The following is a 21,857-nucleotide window of genomic DNA, read 5'->3' as shown; positions in this document are numbered from 1 at the left end:
TCCATTGGGTGAGGAAGGTTCCGAGACGAGGTGTAGGCAGGCCAGACATCATGTCATCGATGGAGTTAAAAAAAGAAACAGAATGTTAATAAAATAACACTTTGAACTTCAAATTGTGAAAGGTAGTCACAAATTTAACAAGGGCAAACCCTGATATATTTTCCCATTGGGTGTTTAAAATTAGAAATATCTACAATTGACAAAGCACTTCGGTGTGTTGGAAGACTTTGCATAGCTCTTTATGAAATAACTTTTATAAAGTCTGCGTTCAAGCACATTGTAAATCATCTCTGAATAGGTTGCGTAAGGATCTGATGTTGTGAGACAAGATGCCGGAAACCAATCCCTCTTTGTGTCTAAAATGACTATTTGTTTCTAGAATTGGTGAGTTTTGGAACTGTCACATGAACTAATCTTTCTTTATCCATCAGCACCAAGGTCACATTTGCTTCAGGTGATTCAGAAGCCCCAGGTCGGGTGAAACATGTCCATCGTTGCCTCTCCCTTCTGGGAAACTACGCGGGCGCAGGGATGAGCGCAACGCCTCGACAGCGCAGCGATCGGATCGGGACAGACAGGGGTTCGAATCCCGCGCTGCCTGGAAGGAGTTCCCCCGCCCGCCCGCCCCACTCCCGTGTTGGAAATCAGAAAGGTGAATGGGGCTGTCAGTCCAAAGAAAATTGGAAAAACAAGGTTGGCTCAAGTCGGGAGGACGGAACGGAACCAACTCGACGATTGGCAGAAGGATTTGCGTCACCCTCGGGTGGGAGGGACCTGCACTGAGCGGCTGGGCGAGCTGCGTTAGAAGAACTGAAGTGGCCAGATTGAGTGCATGTGATCTGTTCTCCGGGGATGATGGAGCTTGAGCGGCCGGTGGCGCAGGAGCACCAGGTAACGCGATCGGCAATGCTTCCCCCGGCGGGAGTCTGGCGCGTCCAGGCGAGGTCGTAAACTTTTTACCCCGGTCCCTTTAACATCCTCCTGGTTCAAGTCCTTGTCCATCCACTCCCACTCTTGGCTGAGAAGGGGACACTAAACGTGGGCGTTCACCAAGAGCGTTATTTCCGATCCTGCGCCAAACTTTGCACCATTGTGCAAAGTCATTCTGGAATATTGATAAGAGCTGGTGCAAAGAGAAGGAGCTTCGCACGCACGATCATGGTAACGTTCGTTGCTTTGGGTCGGTTCAGACCGTGGGGAGGGTTCCAGCTGATCTCGGCTCGGCGAGTGGCTGGAATCCAAAATGACAAGTGAGAGAGAGACGCTTGTCTGAAAAGATTTGGTCCTTGCATTTTTGTCCCTAGGCACATGCAGTGATGAGGATTTTCTGTTCCTTTTAAACTGGACCCTTTTCCTCTGTTACCAGCCCTCAACGAGTCGATGTTCTTTATTTGCCCAATGCTCACAACTGAGTGAGTCCTGCTCAGACTTTTTCGTGGAGAAAATAGTTTCAGAGGAGCTTTAATGATTAATGCAGACGTCTTAACATTGCGCGTTGGTGTTGTGAAATATTACCTGTCCAGTGAGGATCACGAGTCAGGGGCACTGGAACCATTTTTATCAGGGTGCTGAAAGCTGATCGTTTGACAGCTCGACAGGGCTCCTACCTTGGGATGTTGCAGCCTCCATGGAAATGTGCTTTGGGCTAATTATGATTGTATCGCGTTTAACTTTTAAGAATCAAAGCCGATGTGTTCGCATTTCCAACTTATGGAGGGAGGTTGTTATAATTTCTGTTCCTCCAAATTAATTCTGTTCTGCTCTTTCAAGCTCGTGTATTCGGGTACCTTGAGTTCATCACCACACTTTGCACAGATTTTCCTGGATTCGATTCATTGAAGATATGACCACGAATACCTTTTTTTTAAATGTTGTAAAACATGTGAACCAATGGGTTTTTTTTCCCCCCCAAGCCATCTCCCCACAACTTGCACTGGGCATTCTTTCTCAAGGTGGTAAATAGTCGTGGTAGCAGGCAAGATGCAGTATTGGGATTTAAGACCTTAGGACTGATGTTTTTTTTAAAAAGTTTGAAGACCAATCTTAATGAAAGATGAGAAGTTGCTGTTTGCCAAATAGAAAAATGCAAGATTAAAAGCAAAATAGAAGAAATTTGGTAGAGAAACAGATGAAGGAAATAAAGAATACAACAATTTGTAATTCAAGAAAAGTTGATGGTTTTTTTAAATAATAGAATGTGAACTAAAATGGGACACAAAAAAATGGATCCATTTGGGGTAAAAAAAATGTTTTTATTTCTCATGTTAAAGCAATCAACAATTCAAATGCTAGTATCTTCAAAGGTTTTTTTTTTGCAAAAAACCCATCTCTCTATGTTTGCATCCAATTGTTAAATCATCAGAACCAAAGGGACAGAGTCGGTTGACAAAGATCAGCACAATTTCATCGTCCAAAAGGCCTCTATTGTGAGATTATGTTCTATATTGGCTGCTGGTAAAATATCAGGAGTTGATGGCTGCTCTCAAGCAACTAAGTTCACAGCAGTTATACAAACCAAATATATTGAAAAGAAACAGAGGGGTGAAAAATCATTATCTGATTAGATATGTATCTTTTAATGTCTGAAGTGGGAATATTTATGTACTTTGACATTGTGAATGATCTTGTATTGCAGTTTGGAAGATTGCAACACTTGGTTTGGCTGCAAATTACCTCCAGTTTGTGGGATCAGAAGTCACAAGCTTAAAAAAAATGACTCCACTATCTATTGGTTTTGTTACCAAAATTTGAATCCAAATGAGCAAGGCCATGGGATTAGCAAGAAAATGGATGAATGTTGGTTTATCTATTTGTGGGTGATGTGGCTAGGTCTAAATTTAACTATTTCCATCTTGATTGGAGCAGATGCTCATGTTTATTTTGGGTTATTTCATTATCAGTGCTATGGAATGAGTAGATTTCAGATTTATTGTCAGTACATACATGACATCACATTCAACCCTGAGATTCATTTTTCTGTGCACCAGGCAGAATTGCCACTAATTGGCAGTAAAAAAAACTGTACATAGCATATACAAGTAAACAAATAGAACTGTAAACAAATAATTAATGTAAACAAACTGCAATGAAGAGAGAATTTTCAAAAATCAATAAAGTGTGCAAGTCAGAGTCCTTAAATTAGGCCTTGATTGAGTTTGTTATTGAGGAGTCTGATGGTGGAAGGGAAGCAGCAATTCCTAAACCTGGTGGTGCAAGTCTCATGGCACCACACCTTTTTTCTGATGGCAGCAGCGAGAACAGAGGACGTGCTGGGTGGTATGAATCGTTGATTGCTACTGCTCTCCTGTAGATGTCCTTAATAGTGGAGGGTTTTGCCTGTTGTGACCTAGGCTGTGAGTAGAGTAAACACAAATGTATCCATCAATTTCAGGCCAACTAATACAATTTCTCCCTCTCTTAGTCTAATTCCTTTTCAACTCTTTTGAAATATACTTTGCCTGTCAGAAGCATCACGCAAAGATGTTCTCTACATTGTCATTTTTTTTCACTCTGTTGTCCAACATCCAGATTCCTATGGAGTCAAATTTTCTTTATTTCCAAATTAAGCCAGTCAAAGCTATTGCCTTGCCACATCCTAGCCACCATTTCCAACTTTCCCTCATAAAGGAAAATGGAGGTAAAGAGGACATTGAGGAGATTAAGACATTGCAGGTAGCTAAACTGGAATAAGGGGAGTGTTGGGAGGCAAGTAGGCTATGTCAGTGTTATAATTTGGGGTGGTGCAGGATAAGTGTACAGATGTTGTAAAGTGGAGTGTTATGAGCCCAGAGGACCCCAAAACCCAGCAGTAATAAATATTCACCAAGACAAAGGGTCACTTAAACAAAAGTTGCTTTTAATTATCTTTAAACCTGAAAATAGAATCAAATTTTAACGTATCTCTATGACTTACATAACCTAAAACCCTTCTAATTCTAAGCAAATGTGTATGTAATGTGTGTGTAAGTTCAGAAAAGTTATTTGATTCACAGTCCAATCTCACTTCTCATTCCTCCAAGTTCACTGGTTGCAGGCAATTCTTATACTGTGCACAGAATTTAACGTTTATAAAGTTCAGCAGGCTTTGGGTAAATGGTCACCGCTCAGGAAGGTTCTTGTCGGTTTCCAGGACATCCACAACTGATGTACTTCCATCAGTCACTCTAATGTCTTGCTGACAAAACCTGCCCCTTCAGGGTTCTCCAGATGATGACCTCTTTCTTTCAGGTCACCACAAAGAGTTCCTTTGTTTCTTTTATTCCAAGTGAAACATTAGACAACCAGTTCTCCCCTCTTGCATGAACTACAAGGGCTTTGACCAGGCTGTCTTCCAAAATAGGGGGGGTTTCCTTAAGCTTCCCAGCTTGTCCTAGAAATGTAGAAAAATAGATGGAGGAGTAGACCATTTGGCCCTTCAAGCCTACACCGCCATTCAATATGATCATGGCTGATTAGTACCTGGTTCCTGCCTTCTTCCCATACCCCTTGATCCCCTCAGAAGTATATAATTTTTGATAAAATGAATAAAACTGATCATTAATTTCCTGAGGTTTATAGGTAACTATTGAATTCTTTTTCACAGCATTAATAATTTGTGATGTCTGTTCTGTTTTTAATTCCCATGCTAAATCCTTATGAGCTTGCTCACTCAGTTCGTAATAACTTTGCTTAGATTGATAAAGTAGACGCTCATACTGATAAGTTTGTAAAGTATTATAACGTAATTTCAACTTCATTAAAGCAGCTTTTTTTATCTTCTGTAACATCTTTCTGACATTCCTTTTCCAATTCAGTAATTTGTTTCTCTAACATTAAGCTTTCCGTCGCATATTGCTTTTTAACTTTCGTAGTATAACTAATAATTTGCCTTCGTAAATATGCTTTCAAGCATCCCACGATACAAAATTACTACATACTGAATTGACATACTCAGCCAAAAACAAATTAATCTGCTCCTTAACAAAAGTAATAAACTCCGGTTTCTTCAATAGCATTGTATTAAACCTCCATCTATAAGATGATTATACTACTTCTGAACCTACACAGGAAAAAAAATAACAGAATGAACCGATATAACCTGACTTTTATACTCAACCTGTAATACTCTACTTTGCAGATGTGCCGAAACCCAAAAAAAATCTATTCTAGAAAAGGAATCATGTCTAGAGCAATAAAAGGAATCATGTCGAGTGCAATAAAAGGAAATGTCTTTCTCTGTAGGGTTTACTCTCCTCCAAACATCAACCAGATTCAAATCCTTCATCAAAGCTCCTATTTGTGTTGCCACCTTAGATTCCCTTAAACTTTTCGGAGATCTATCCAATAAAGGAGCCAAAACACAATTAAAATCTCCCCTGACCAAAATATTACTATTGGCCTGATTAAGCAATAAAAAGGCTTCTGACATAAACCGTTCGTCATCTACATTAGGTGCATAAATATTTAACGAAGTCAACGATTCAGTAAAAATTTTACAATTAACCATCAAAACCCTCCCAGCATTTCCTTTAAACGATTTCAATTCAAATGGTAATTTCTTATGAATTAAAATCGCTACACCCTTTGCTTTAGAATTAAAAGAAGAAGAAAACACATGACCAACCCACTCTGTCTTCCATTTCAATACTCTTTTTCAGTCAAATGTGTTTCTTGCAAAAAAGCAATATCAACTTTCATTTTTCTTATAATGGCCAAAACTCTTTTACACTTAATTGGGTTATTCAAACCCTGAACATTAAAAGTTGCAAAATTCAAATTAGACATATATTAATCTAATAATATATTCCACTACTATAAAATAATGCTCCCCTTCTAATTCCCTTAATATTCTAACTCCCCCTTATGTAATATTCCAAAAAAAGGAACAAAAAACTAACAATCCCCAAAACCAACTACTTAAAAAGTAGTATCCCCCTAAAAATCTGGGTGTGGTAAAACCCACTAGTGGCAGATGACTGAAGGTCTCAGTGTCATCCACCCCCTCCCTCTTCCCAGTCAGACTTTCACAAAATACTGAAACAAAAATAATCAACCCAATGATTCCAGTCCCAATGATTGTTCTGGATCTTCAATATCAAGAAGACTTTGTGTCAATTCAGCTTTCTTCCCATTCTTTCCAGGTTTTCCATTCTTCCCATTCCCATTGCCATTTACCCTCCTCTTAGGTGACGATAATGACAACTGTCCATTTCCTCGTAAATCCACCAATGAATTAGCAAAAATTAATGTATCATGATCATTTTCAAAGAATTGAGATTGAAAGTTCCCATAAAAAAACTTTTCAACACAGCCAGATAACGAAAAGCATATTTATATCCCTTTTGCCACAATACTTCTTTAGCTGAATTAAATTCTCGGTGCCTTCTAATAATTTCTTGACTCAAATCGGCATTAAAAAAATCCTATTATTCTGGACCATCATTGGAGCCTGATTCTGTCGTGCCTTCGTAGTATCATTTCTCTGTCCTGGTATTTCAAACAGCGAATCAAAACTGCTCATGGTGGTTGGCCTGGAAACAGTTTCTTCCTTTGTGCTCGATCTAACTCCAGACCATCTGGAAAAAGTTCCTTGCCCAACACCTCAGGAATCCATTTCTTAAAAATCTTTACCGGATCAGAACCTTCTGTGTCTTCTGGAAGACCTACTATTTTTACGTTATTTCTTCGACCCTGATTTTCTAATCAATCAATCTTCTTCAATAATTCCTCCTTCTGGATCCCCAACTCCATGAACGAATCCTCCACTTTTTTCATTTTTTCTCTATTACACTCCACTTGGTTCTTGCATTCAAATAAAGCTTCTTCAATCTTTTTAAAATGATCTTGTACAGTGTCCACTGATTTTATACATCTACTAATATAATTTTTAACTACATTAATATCTTGCTTCATACAGGTCATTTCTTCACATATAGTAGTCATTTTAGTTTTCACTTCCATAAATCCTTGAGTCATCTGAGTAGACATCTGTATTGACATATTTTCCATTTGATGAGCAATCCCTTCCAAATTTTTGAACCCAGAATCCAGTCCAGGTTCCATCACCTCCCTTTAAGGCCTACCTTCTCTGGTCTCAGTCCCCATTTCTTCCTGTGTAAGTTCCTGTAACGTTGATCTTTCTTCCTCCCCTTACATCATAGGTCCTCTTCCAGTGTGGCTGCGGGTCTGGATGCCCGTCGACAGTGTGCTGACCTCATCAGCCTGCCGCCGTTCGGGCTCCCCCACAGCCCACACCTTGTCCAGTAATTCCCAGACTTGCGACACTCTGCGCATACCCGGCAAAGTCATCGACCGTGCAGGTGCGTCTTCAGACGCTACACTGCGCGCTCCCGGACCGCCAGGTAGTGTTGTGGGCTCGTGGGTCTGTCTTCGCTCGGTCAATCTGCCCACACCCCCCAGACTCACGTGGGCGCAAGTCAGGGCCGGCTGAGCCCGTCACAGAGCCGGCGCCATCTTGCGATTGCGTGATCGGCGCCGGCGTAATACTCAGCCGGCTTGGGGACTCCAGTCGACGACTCTGTGGCTTCAACTTGGTAAGTAGGCCTCAGTTCTTCAACACTTTAGTAAGGTCATTTCTTTTGCAATTGAGCTTTTGATTTTTTTTCACGTTTGCAGCCATTGCTATCCTCCAATATTCCAAAGTCTGTAAATATTATTTTTAACCATTTTTTTCAAATTTTAAATTTGGGTATTTAGAAGTCTAACTGGGGGAAGGTGGAACCACACGTGGCCATCTTGCCACGCTCCCCCATACCCCTTGATCCCCTTAGCCACAAGGGACAAGGAACCGGCCTCCTGTGGCAAAGAATTCTACAGGTCTGCCACTCTCTAAGAGAAGAAATTCTTCTTCATCTCAGTCCTAAAAAATTTCCCCTTATCCTTAAACTGTGACCCCAGGTTCTGGTTTTTCCCAGCATTGGAAACAACCTACCTGGATCTAGTCTGTCTAAACCCTTAAGAATTTTATGTTTCTATAAGATCCCCCCTCTTCTAAATTCCAGAGAATACAAGCCTAGTTTGGCTGTAACACTGTACAAGTGATCTGTGTGTGTGTGTGTGTGTGTGTGTGTGTGTGTGTGTGTGTGTGTCTCTCTCTCTCTCTCTCTCTCTCTCTCTGTTGCCTTTTGAAAACAACAATCCATTAGTGAAGTCTCTTCATCACTCTTCAAAAGCTCTGGAGCCAATACGTCTACCATGGGGCAGAGCTCCAGTATTTTAAATAAGATCTGTTTTAAAGTGTTTGTATGTGACCTACTCTAACAAACCTTCCCCAATTTATCTCCCAAAATCATATCTATACTCTCACATGAGGCAACTAGGACATTTAAACAAAAGGTGATTAGAGGATCAAGATTCAACACACCAACATGAAAGGGGATGATAGATAGGAAGTGCTTGGTGAGACTGCAGTTATTGAGCTTGTGTTTTGGTGGAAATTGATATCTGACCAAGAAAATCTATACAATTGTAACATAGGGCTTCATTACATGAATAAAGCAGTTGAGTCTTGGGGTGTTGTGTGCATAATACCATCACCTCATTATACATAGGAAATTAAATAACAGAGTATGTAGAAACAAATGATTAGTCTTTGTGTAGAAACTCAATTTGTCTGGATAGATTTGAGACGTTAAAATAATTTTCATTTTAGTAGAAGAGGAGCTGATTTTTTTTTTGAATGATCAAGGGTTTTGAAAGAGTGAATGGAATAAAATGCCAAAAAATACTTTATTAATGAATTGGACTCATTAGTTTACCCATAGTAAAGTACGAGGGGCATGTTTTTTTTTCTTGTAGGCATAAATTAATGTAACACTGCATGCTTTGTCAGAGTGAATGGTTGGAGATGCACATGAACAGTGAGATTAGTTTAGATTGGATTCTTGAAGTCCGAATAGTTCATTATTGTACTCGGTTGTTGGTGATAAGCAGCAATTACTATAGGAGAAATAATGTTTTGGGATACCCAGCTTCTTGAAAGTAGAAAGGTTGTCACGTCTGAACGAGCTGGTAAATACAAAGACTACCCAGAGTTGTCCTCCGTTCATGAGATATGGGAGAGGTGTATAAGTAATGTAGGCTAGTAACCGTTGCACCCATCTTTCTTTAAATTGCCAAAGAGTTTATACTGGTTCCGAGAGGTGAGCCATCTCGCCACCTATTTCCTTGCAACTTAACTCTCTCATGTGCCAACCTCCCCCTCCCAGTTTTCTTGCCACCCATCTATGCAAGGTTTAATTCACAGTCACCATTGAGCTTCCTTAGTTTATGTTTGGGGTGTGGGAGAAAATCCGAGCACTGGGGGAACCCATTCTGTTTGAAGAATGTGGAAACTCCACAGACAGCATCAAAAGTCAGGATCAAGCAAGGGACACCAGAATTGTTAGGTAGCAGGGCTATCTGGTTCACCATGGCACTGCCTGTTTTGAAACCAAGAGTGAGATAAATGCACCAATTAAAGATAAATCAGCTTAATGGTAAAGGTGGAGAAATTTAAGGAAGACATAAGAGAAAGCATATGAACATCCTAGGCCTTTGTTGAACAATCTCCCAAAACCATCTAAAGAGCAAGATGTGTGATCCAATAGAACTGGGTGCAACCTCTATGTCGAAACCAAGCCTTATCTGATACTTGTATTAATGTTTGCAGTTTTTGGAAGTTCAAGTCTAATGTTTCTGGACTAACTCGTTTGGAGTATTTGGTGAAGTTGTCAGCTGGTGGATTTTTTTTTTTGATTTGGCAGAATGTAATATATTGGTAAAGTGGAAGGTAACAGGATTGAGGCAGCATTGCTTTTTGGATGTGTAATTTGCTGAAGAACAGAAGGTAGTAAGTTGGTGCCTGTTCTCCAGACTAAACTAATGTGTGCAATAGTATCCCTATGTAGTCAGTGTTGGAACTATTGATATCTTGATACAGTAGTAGCCTTGAGTTTGATCTATACATTAATAATTTAAGTTTATAGGTGACAAATAAAGAAACAAGGTGCTGAATTACACAATTTAGGGGGAAAAAATCATGGATTAATTAAATAGATAAAATCTCTATCGCAGAGCACTGAACAGATCTTTTGGCAGGGTGATAAGGAGAGATAGTGTGAACTTTTAAAGAGAAAAGGTGTTGAAAGTACTTGAGTCTGAAATTGGTAGACAAAAAAGCCATTAAAAATATCCTTGACTTTATCAAACAAAGGCAAATAGATTAAAATTAACTACCATATAAGTCGAGTCGTGAAATCCCCAAAAAAACTCTCAATAAAAGGGTGGTGGGGGGGGGGGGGAGTTGATGTACGCCGGATATACTTTTGAGACCTTAAATTCAGTTCAAAATCCAATCCGTGCTGATCCAGGGCATAAGTTGACCCTTGAAAAACGAAAACAAAAACCTGACTGCGACATACTTTCAATGAAAACAACGCAATTAGCCCCCTTCAAAATTTCTATCTTTGTCTGAAAACTACACACCTTGACTACCCTTCAAAATCATTCTTAAGGAAAGATGGTAGCAAGCACATCCATACTCTCACTTTTTAAACCGTCATCTTATAGGTCCCAGTCTGTATCTGATGAGGCAGTTTCAGCTTTGTTGTCAGTGACCCACAATAAATCTTCTTCCTTGCCATCAATTGCACAAGAGATAACACACTTTTTAAAATGATTTTTATCACTGTCTTGAGCATGCAGTTACACAGCACATCAAGTGATGCAGCATGCATTGCGCCACCTTTTGTAAATGACTCTTCTGCACTCAACATCCATGAATTCCATTCCTCATGCACAGTCTTTGAATGGCTTGTTCAAGCAGACATCAAAAGGTTGCAATAGAGATGTCAAACCACCCGGGATAATGTAGTGTTCTCAGTTAAGTGGCTAGGAAACATATCCCAGAGTAACAAATTCAGTTCCTTGTGTAAACCTCCTGGCCACCTGTTCCACACATTGTCTATCCCTAGTTTTACACCGCTTTCATCCATCCATTCTTTTTCATGAAAATGTTCAAAAATACCTGCAGCGAATTTCATTTTTGGTTTGAATTTGAAGATTACTATGGATCTTAACTTTGTACTGTCAGCCATGCCCGATAATACCACGGTAAACCTGGTCCCTTGGCCTGTACTTCTGGTTTGCACAGTTTTACCACCTTTCAATTCCATGGTTCCAGTGCCTATCATGTCAAAATTCATGGGAGTTTTGTTTGTTTCCTATATTTGCAAATGCAAACTGGTCTTTCTGCCAGTTCTGTATAATAAACTGGTGTAAACATAACTTTATGATCAAGATATTTTAGTAGTTTCTGTGCAATTTTTGTTTTTTGGCGTAAAACCAGATTTTCCAGTTCATGAAACTATTGTACCAGCTGACTGATAGCTCACATATATTGTACTTCTCATACTCTCTACATATCTGAATTCATCTATGTTCTTCTATTTGCTTATTTACATTTACTTCCCATTTATGTCTTGATTTACAAACTCCTTCCTTTCGAGCCTTCCTTTGTAATAATTTATACATCTCTGAAATGAATTTCTTTACATCCCTAGTACTTAATCATAATTCTACTTCTCTGGTAATACTAAATCTTGACCAAGAGTTTCACAGAATGTCTCTTAACTTGATAATAACAAAATTTTGTATTTTCCAATATCTTAAACTTTTCCTTCATTCTACTAAAAGTAATAAATTTCCTGGCTTCAAAACAATCTTTAACTTTCCTAATACCACAATTTTGGCAAATTTTAAAGTTTTTATTTTCCATGGAAAATGAAATGTTTATTTTGAAATAGTGTTCTTCCGGGCATTAAACCTCTTCCACTAATCTCTTTGTCAATTTTATTTCAAAGTTCAATTAAATGTTTCAACATGGGTGTTTCTTTATTTGATATTAACAGTCTTAAACATTCTATTTATATTTAAAATGTTGTGGATCTGTTTCTCCTATTTTATCAAGTTCTATATTTACCCATGCTGGAAATTTATTTAACTCGTACATTACATTAATAAATCTCAACTGTGCTGCCTTATAATAATTCAGAAAATTGGGAGCTGTAAACCCCCTAAATCATATTTCCACGTCAATTTCTCTAAAGAAAACCTAGGCATTTTTCCTTAAAAATTTTCCAACGCAAGCATTTAATTCCTTAAATATTTTTTTGAGGAATTGAAATTGGAATCAATTGAAATAATTATTGTATTCGAGGAAAAACATTCATCTTTAACACAATTTACTCTACCCATCAAAGTAATAGATTACATATTCCATTTTTCCATATTCTCTTTAATAAAAATAAATAATTTAATTTAAATAATTTTGTCCAATTTGATTGCACACAAATTCCTAACTATTTTATTCCAAGATCTGGCTGTCTAGATTCAATTGCTTCCTTACATTTTTAATAATCTCAATTAACTAAAGACATAATATCACTTTTCTCTCAATTAATTTTATATCCCAATATGTCTCCATATTCTTTTATTCTAATTTTAAGTTGTTGCAAAGAATATAAAGGATCTGTTAAATAAATCAAAACATCATCTGCAAATAAATTTATATTCTTGCTACACCTTAATAACTACAATCTTTGAATCTTGTCTTATTAATTCAGCTAATGGGCAACCTTGTCTACTTGATCTCGTTAATTTAAAATATGCTGAAATGTGCCCATTTGTCACTACCTTTCCAATAGTTTTTTTAAAATACATTCTAACCCAATCTATAAACATTGAACCTAATTTACATTTCTTTAAAACGTTAAAGTGAAAATCCCATTCTAATCTATCAAATGCCTTTTCATCATCCAAAGTCACTGCCACACTCAGCTCTCCCATTTTTAGATCCAAATGTATCAAACTAAGAAGCCTCACTACATTATCTGCGGATTTCTGATCCTTAATAAATCCAGTTTGATCCAAATGTATTTTGTTTCAATAAATATTTTGCCAATCTCTTTGCTAATATTTTAGCTAATATTTTATAATCAACATTTAATAATAAAATTGGTCTATTCATGAATCAATAAATTGGTTTCATTGAATCTCTATCTTTTTTCAAAATTACTGTAATAATTGGAATTAAAAAGGATTCTAGGGGAGAATGTACCTTCATAGTGTAATTTAAAACCTCCATCAATGGAGGTATTGAAAGATCTTTAAATTTCTTACAGAATTCTACAGGGTCCATCTTCTCCTGGTGATTTGTTATTTTGCATTGAATTCATTACCTTATTAATTTCCCTTGCCATAAATATTGCATTCCAATATTTCTGTTTCCTATCATTCAGACCAGGTAAAGTAATTTGAGATAAAAAATTGTCAATCTTACTTTCATCATGTACTGATTCTGAATTATTTAATTCAGAATAAAATTCCTTAAATACATCATTCATTTCTTGTGATTTGTATGTAATAGTCCCTGAAGATTTTTTAACTGCATTCATTTCTCTTGATGAAACTTTCTTCTGAGTACCAAAGTCGTAAAGCAAACATTTTCATCAAATCTTCATTTCATCGTAGATTTGACAATATCAACTGAAATGTTCCTGAATGTGTCAATTAACCTTGGTGAATCCTCCCACATTCTGATTCTAAGCTTACCTTGTCAGCCGGGGCTTGTCGTGGCTATCTTGATTCCTGTGCGCATGCACAAGTCTTCGGTGGATTCGTGTATTGGAGATTGGTTGGCCCTGACTATTTTGAATTTGCGCCCTTAACTCTTGCGCATGCGCCAACTGAACACCAATACACAAACCCACTGCGCATGCGCCAACTGCAGACTCGCGCATCTGCTCAGGTGTCAAAATGGCCGTGCTCAGCCTTTTGACTCTAGGACGCAAACTAACAATATAATTAGGCATATTTTGGGTCTTACGTGCCCTGTATCCCTGTGGTAGTTTGTCAAGTACAACATAAACCGCATAAATTTTATAATTTTAAAAATATTTTTAAAAATTCAGTTGTATGCGTGGATGGACGCAAGTCTCATAGGTTGCAAGTAGGAGAGTACCTGAACAGGGTTCTCTAGATAGACAGGTATTACTGGCAGGTGAAGAGCATGATGGCTATAATAGTGAGATTTAAAAAATTGAGAGGTTGCTGTCATTAGTACTGTATATGGAGCAGACTGAGATTTCCGAAGAACAATTCCTATTGCTGAGGTCCTGAGAGTGGACAAAGAGACTAACATTACTGCTACTAATAGCAGTATTGAAGAACTGGGGTAGTAGAAAAAAAATGCTAAGTTTATTCATGCCATAAACTACAGAAGTCACCTCTGATATTGAAAGAATTTTGGGGTGATTTAAAAAATTTTTAAATTATACATTTGGCATGCACAGCCAGAGACCACAAGTGCTAGTGGGTGAATTTGTGATCAGTTCAAATTTCAGATTTATTTTGGGTTAGCAACTGTAGAATAATTAGATGTTCGATTGGAGAATTCAAATTAACGTAATGGTCAGGGCAACGCTGTTACAGCGCCAGCAAATGGGGTTCGAATCTGGTGCTGTCTGTAAGGAGTTTGCACATCTCCCTGTGTCTGTGTGAATTTCTTCTGGGTGCTTCAGTTTCCTCCCACCATTCAAAATGTACCTCTGTTGTAGGTCAGTGGGATGTAATTGGGCGGCACGGGCCCATGGACCAAGAGGGCCTGTTGCCGTGCTGTTTGTCCAAATTAGTGGTTTTCAAACTGCCCCCCGAAACTCACATTCCACCTTAAGCCATAAGTGTCCTGTGATTCATAAGGGATTGCTTAAGGTGGTATGTGAGTGGGAAGGGACAGTTGAGAATCACTGCCAGAGACCTAATTGTTAACTGAAATATTTTGCTTGAAAAAAATTGTCATTGGTCCATTTCCTTTGGAGTTATGAAACCATGCACATAACAAGTCAATTAGTACAATTAAAACAATGGTTTTCAAACTTTTTCATTCCACTCACATACCACCTTAAGCAATCCCGTACTAATCACAGAGCATTTAAGGCATGGGGATTGCTTAAGGTGGAATGTGAGTGGGAAAGGACAGTTGAGAATCACTGCCGGAGACCTAATTGTTAACTGAAATATTTTGCTTGAGAAAAATTGTCATTGGTCCATTTCCTTTGGAGTTATGAAACCATGCACATAACGAGTCAATCAGGTACAATTAAAACAGTGGTTTTCAAACTTTTTCTTTCCACACACATACCACCTTAAGCAATCCAGTACTAATCACAGAGCATTTAAGGCATGGGGATTGCTTAAGGTGGAATGTGAGTGGGAAGGGACAGTTGAGAATCACTGCCGGAGACCTAATTGTTAACTGAAATATTTTGCTTGAGAAAAATTGTCATTGGTCCATTTCCTTTGGAGTTATGAAACCAAGCACATAACGAGTCAATCAGGTACAATTAAAACAGTGGTTTTCAAACTATTTCTTTCCACTCACATACCACCTTAAGCAATCCCGTACTAATCACAGAGCATTTAAGGCATGGGGATTGCTTAAGGTGGAATGTGAGTGGGAAGGGACAGTTGAGAATCACTGCCGGAGACCTAATTGTTAACTGAAATATTTTGCTTGAGAAAAATTGTCATTGGTCCATTTCCTTTGGAGTTATGAAACCATGCACATAACGAGTCAATCAGGTACAATTAAAACAGTGGTTTTCAAACTTTTTCTTTCCACTCACATACCACCTTAAGCAATCCCGTACTAATCGCAGAGCATTTAAGGCATGGGGATTGCTTAAGGTGGAATGTGAGTGGGAAGGGACAGTTGAGAATCACTGCCGGAGACCTAATTGTTAACTGAAATATTTTGCTTGAGAAAAATTGTCATTGGTCCATTTCCTTTGGAGTTATGAAACCATGCACATAACGAGTCAATCAGGTACAATTAAAACAGTGGTTTTCAAACTTTTTCTTTCCACTCACATACCACCTTAAGCAATCCCGTACTAATCGCAGAGCATTTAAGGCATGGGGATTGCTTAAAGTGGAATGTGAGTGGGAAGGGACAGTTGAGAATCACTGCCGGAGACCTAATTGTTAACTGAAATATTTTGCTTGAGAAAAATTGTCATTGGTCCATTTCCTTTGGAGTTATGAAACCATGCACATAACGAGTCAATCAGGTACAATTAAAACAGTGGTTTTCAAACTTTTTCTTTCCACTCACATACCACCTTAAGCAATCCCGTACTAATCACAGAGCATTTAAGGCATGGGGATTGCTTAAGGTGGAATGTGAGTCTGGGGCGCAGTTTGAAAACCACTGGTCTAAATAAATAGAACAACGCTGTTTGTCTTGTCAGATCTCCGGTTTGTGAGTGTGCAGAATATGAAACTACCCTCAGGTACAGGAATGAATTAAGGCAAAGAAGTGGTGGCTTGGTCTTATTTATTTATTTATTTATCTATTTATTTATTTATTATTTTTTAAAAAAAAATTTTTTCACACCATAAATCACATTAGCCATGATATACACTTTTTCTTTTTCACACATTTACAGTGACTTTTTCTCCTCCCCCCTCCCTCCTCCCTAGCCACCCCCCCACCCCCCCCCCCCCATCCATTTTAGGTTGCATTAAACCCGTCAGACAATGTTGTCCTTCAACAAAAATATACCAGAAATTCTACAGAGTCCATTCTTTTCTTTTCTTCTCCTTCCATCAACTTAGGTAATGTTTGTCCCCGGTAGGTTTTCGCTATTGTGTTTAATGTAAGGCTCCCATACTTGTTCGAATATTTCAATATTATTTCTTAAACTATATGTTATTTTTTCTAATGGAATACATTTATTCATTTCTATATACCATTGTTGTATTTTCAAATTATCTTCCGATTTCCAGGTTGACATAATACATTTTTTTGCTACGGCTGGGGCGATCTTAACAAATCTTTTTTGTGCATCCTCCAAATCAATTCCAAATTCTTTGTTTTTTATGTTACTTAGGAGAAAGATCTCTGGATTCTTTGGTATATTGTTTTCTGTTATTTTATTTAATATCTGATTGAGATCATCCCAAAATTTTTCTACTCTCTCACATGTCCAGATTGCATGAATTGTTGTTCCCCTTTCTTTTTTACATCGAAAACATCTATCAGATACTGTTGGATCCCATTTAATTAACTTTTGCGGTGTAATGTATAGTCTGTGTAACCAATTATATTGTATCATACGTAGCCTCGTATTTATTGTATTTCTCATCGTTCCAGAACATAATTTCTCCCATGTTTCCTTTTTTATCTTTATATTTAAATCTTGTTCCCATTTTTGTTTAGTTTTACCATTTGTTTCCTCATTCTCCTTTTCTTGCAGTTTAATATACATATTTGTTATAAATCTTTTGATTAACATTGTATCTGTAATCACATATTCAAGGTTACTTCCCTCTGGTAAACTCAAATTGCTTCCTAATTTATCCTTCAAGTAGGATCTCAGTTGGTAATATGCCAGCGCTGTATCTCCAGTTATATTGTACTTCTTGAAGAACAAATCTCATCACTACTAAGAGTTTTTTCAGGAAAGTAGTTCACCCTTTGAATGGCAAAGCCAATAAAACCGCAAGATGTGCGTGTGTGTAAAACATTGGAAGCCTTGATAATGGCTGTATTGAAGCCCAATGTTGTGGGAATGCCCATTCAAGATGGCCCAGTGTAATAATTGCCACGAACTAGGACAATTGCACAGGTATGCAGCACTCTCAAGGTGACTGTTGATAAGAATAATAGACCTTGTGGTACAAGGGGGATAAAGTTAGAATGTACTAGACGAACTTCTATCCATGCACTGGAACCTGAGGGGAAAATGTGGAGTTGGGAACATGAAGAGGAACCTATAATGATGAAGAGTTTATTGTCATACACATTGTGCAATATACATATGCTCATAATTCTTGCTTGCTGGAGCTGAACATGAACTTATTAATGAAAACCTATAATAGTAAACAAATTCAATTAAATTAAGAGACAAAAATTGCGTGATAGATAAATATTCACAGTGGGCTCCTTGATGATGCTAACTGCCTTGTTGAGATGTGTGTAAAGGATGAAAGATCGGAGCTTGTGATGGACCTGGCTGTGTCTGTACCTACTGGAGCCATCACATTCCTGGGCACTTTTTTTTTCTCTCTCTGTATTGCACAGTCAGTTTATTTACATTTCTTTACTTGTTTACATGTGCATGTTGAGTAGTTTTTTTTGCACTGCCAATAAGTGGTCATTCTGCCTTGGCCACAGTAAAAATAATCTCAGGGTTGTATGTGATGTCATGTATGTACCATGACAATAAATCTGAAATCTATATTGTCAAATTAGGCTGTGATGCAACCAGTCAGTATACTTTCCACAGTGCATGTTTGCTAAATCTTGATGGCATGCCAAATTAACTCTTGATTTTTTTTTAGAAAGTAGAGACACAGGTGTCCCTCAGTGTGCTGCCTCCAGACAAGGGCTTCTCAGATATGTGGCCCCTCTTGTCTCTCCTCCTTAAAATTACAAAAAGCTCTTTGATCTTGGTGGTGGTTCTCGCACCACCCAACCAACTTCTCTTAATGTCCATCCTGTATTCAGACTCCTTAGTTCCACTTATTCAGCCAACAACGGAGGTGACATTAGCGAATTTGTAGATTGAGTTGGAGTTGAACTTATCTGTGCAGTCATGGGTACACAGGGAATAGAGCAGGGGACTAAGCATGCAGTTGTGAGATACCCATGTGTGTTGCTGATGGTCAGTGAAGAGGAAGTGACTTTACATTCTGCTCTAATTGAGGGTTTACCAATGAGGAAGTGCACCTGCATAGGGAATTGCCAACAATGCATATGTTCTTCCTTATTAGTAGATGACATCATGATCAATGTGAGTATTGACGTTTCCATAAACTACTTGTTTAATACGTCACATGCATATTCAGGATGAGAAATGCAAAAACCACAATCATGAATGAACAAAGAAAAGCTGGAGGGACTTTGACGGGTTAGGCAGCATTCCTGGATTGAAATGGTCAATCAGGACCCTTTATTGAGACTAAAGCCAAGGGGGGTAAAAGACTCTGAATATCTGAAGCACTTCTATTAAGGGAATTTATCCTGCTATTAAGTACCTCTGGTGGAGGGACTCTCCAGGACAGGGTTGGCAGCACAGATGGAGTCCAGTCACCCATTGTAATGAGCCAAAGCCATGTACCAATAAACCATTGGCATTGATTGAATGGAGACATTTGAGCTGACTATTGTGGGATGGTGATAGGAGCCTGGAGAGACAGAAGTTGTGGGGCTAACCGCTGCAGATCCAATGTTTATCTTGGACAATGAGACTTACAATTCCCTTTGTTTGGGAATAGAGTGACCCTCTATTGAAAAGATGTCTTTATTGAAAAGGGGTGTGGTGTTTCAAGAATTGATTCCTTAATTGTTATTAATGGTATAGAACATGTAATATTACACAAAATTGTACTCCGCTTGCCATAAGCCATAGAGTTGCCTTCAGCATCCCCCAGCACTCCTTGCAGTAGGAGAGAAGAGAAACAAAAGAGAGTCTGTTCAGAGTCCTAGAGATCCGTGGATTCGTCTCTAGCACTCTTGCAGCCTCTGTAACCAAGAAGACGCTGTTCTAAACATTAGCAGCCCAAGCCCCAGATTCAAACATATGACACAATCAGAAAGCCTTTAGCACCTGAGGTCCTTGTCCTCTGCTCCCTCTCAAATTCCAGCTCCAATATCTGGTTCCTGTTTGATCTTGTATTTGTATGTGTGAGTTCTTAGACAACACATGGATGAAGGAAAAGGTTCTTCACTTTAAAGTTGATGTAAACAGCACATGAGGCATGCTATGAGGCTGCAAGCCCCCGTTACAGATATTGCATACTGTCTCTTGTTCTGTGTCAGCCCCCTGCTGGCAGCCAAGTCTAATCAAACAGGAACTATAATCAAAACCTTTGCTAGTGGCCACGCAAACATGATCACTATCTTTTCAGTTCCCATGAGCCAGACTCCAGCAGGCTGCAGCCCATGGTCCCCTGACCACAGGTTGCCTGCAATATATGTGAGTCCTTCAGCCCCTGAGCCCCTTGCTATTCTGCTGTCATGGTCACCGTCCTGTAGGATCGCCTCCTATGCTTCTGCATCTCAAAGTAGCTGTGGAGGTGTTTTCCCCATTTCTGGTACTCTGTGCCAGTCTACTGTTTCCCTGGAGTCTGCAACCTTTTGTGGCTGGGGTGGAGTAGGATGTGGTTGAGAACTTAAAAGGCATTACAAATCCGGATTCAGGCAAAGGGTGGAGGTGGTGGAGTGAATGACCAAGAATCTGAAGTAAAGCCCAAAACCAAAATATTTTCCATTTGTCCCCTTCACTAATGTTGACTTGTGATGACAGAATGTAACATTTTGTATTTAAAAATGTCCTTGTCCAAGTGAGTACTTGTCCACGAAAGCCATTTAGACAATACTATTAAGGAAGATGCATCTTTCAAATATGTTCTTGTAACACCTTCACAGTAGTATACATCAAATAGGATAGCAGTTTATTAAAACATTTTTCTCCCACAAATGACCTTCTGATTATTTCCAACATTCACTGTTTTTCAGATTTCCAACATCTGCATTTTTTCAGTTTTCGACTTTATTGTATAATTCCCAGGTCGAGTGGTACTGGGACAACTTAAGTAGATGATCGTGTTTTCAACTCCACCTCTTGACAGATCGATACACCCAGATTCTTGCTTCCAGCAGTGTTGGAACTGATCAACATGCAAGTCAGCATTGGTGAAAGGAACAAATAGGAAACCATTTTTGGCTTTGGGCCTCGCTTCAAATTCTTTGTCATTCACCTTGTATCTCTCCTACTTCTGAATGCTTTCAATTATTCAACTGCACCCCACCACTCCCTAACTTCTTCCATGCCTACAATCCTGTGATTCTTGTTGATAATCTAGCTCTTTGTAATGTATGTCAACAGGAGGAGTAAAGGATGTTAAGTAACATGATCTTATTTTGAAAGTGTGTTGCATTAATGATCACTAGTTTCGAAAATGTCCCTGAAAATACATTTGTGAAAGTTTTCTGTCAAGCATACTTCTTAAATGGTAACATGGATGCATGTTCAATACATTATCTCATGTTATTAAGTTTTAAAATAAGATCAGGTCTGCAGTCAGCTAAAGGTTAATATTGTGAAATGTTATTACTGTAAGAAATCTTTGCAAAGCATGTAGGGAGGTCATGCATTTATTATCTGGATTTCGAAGGAAGTGTCAGTGAAGATTGGGTCCAATGTTTGCTCTTTTTGTTGTTGAAGTGAGTTAATTATTAACAAAGTTCTTTGCAAGTGATGCAATCTAATGTCAATTTACAGTTTACCCTTCCACAGAAATGCTGGATCGGTCTTTGAGATTCTTCTTGAATAGAAATTTGATTTAATTGGAGGAGGTTATAATGGCTGGAAGATGGTAGACTGCAGCACATTCTTGCCTGAGTTGGTACTTTACCAGTACTTTGCAAGGACCCTAACCAATCATTTTGTAAACCTAAATCAACGAAATGTTAGTTGTACTTGTTAATTTGTGGTTAGGTTTTAGTGGGAGGTAAAGTTCAATGTCAGTTGGGGTGTGTATTAGCAGGTCAGTGTTTCATCTAGTATTTGTATGTGTGAGTTCGTAGATGAAGGAAAAGGTTCTTTACTTTAAAGTTATTGTAAACAGCACATGAGGCCTGTCATGAAGCTGCTAGCCTCCATTACAGATCTGCATTGTGTGTGTGTGTGTGTGTGTGTGTGTGTCAGCCCCCTGCTGGCAGCCAAGTCTAATTAAAAAAAAGGCATTGCTAGTTCCATTGCAACTGTAACTACCATTACAGTTAGTCACATTTTTTAATGTTTCTATTTATA

The 21,857-nt window shown here is 38.5% G+C and overlaps 1 protein-coding gene across 4 annotated transcripts in view; it reads left to right on the top strand.

Annotated features, from left to right (window-relative positions):
* Window positions 1–696: 696 nt before the first annotated feature.
* The window catches only part of nfe2l2a (nfe2 like bZIP transcription factor 2a), a 57,122-nt gene continuing 35,961 nt past the window's right edge, over window positions 697–21,857 (top strand). For 2 of the 4 annotated variants that reach the window (XR_011356826.1, XM_069935809.1), the window contains exon 1: window positions 697–891. Coding sequence is in view for 3 of the 4 variants with exons in the window: in XM_069935809.1 (XP_069791910.1) it covers window positions 853–891 (39 nt within the window). In the remaining variant the exon portion in view is untranslated. Of the gene's footprint in view, window positions 892–973; window positions 1,162–21,229; window positions 21,269–21,857 lie in introns of those variants that run through there. The other 2 variants (XM_069935811.1, XM_069935810.1) reach the window with 2 other exon arrangements.

This window comes from Narcine bancroftii, chromosome 4 (assembly GCF_036971445.1).
Source record: "Narcine bancroftii isolate sNarBan1 chromosome 4, sNarBan1.hap1, whole genome shotgun sequence".
Classification (NCBI taxonomy): Eukaryota; Metazoa; Chordata; class Chondrichthyes; order Torpediniformes; family Narcinidae; genus Narcine; species Narcine bancroftii.
The sequence above is the reverse complement of the archived record's forward strand: the minus strand, read 5'-3'. Positions and strand labels throughout refer to the sequence as shown.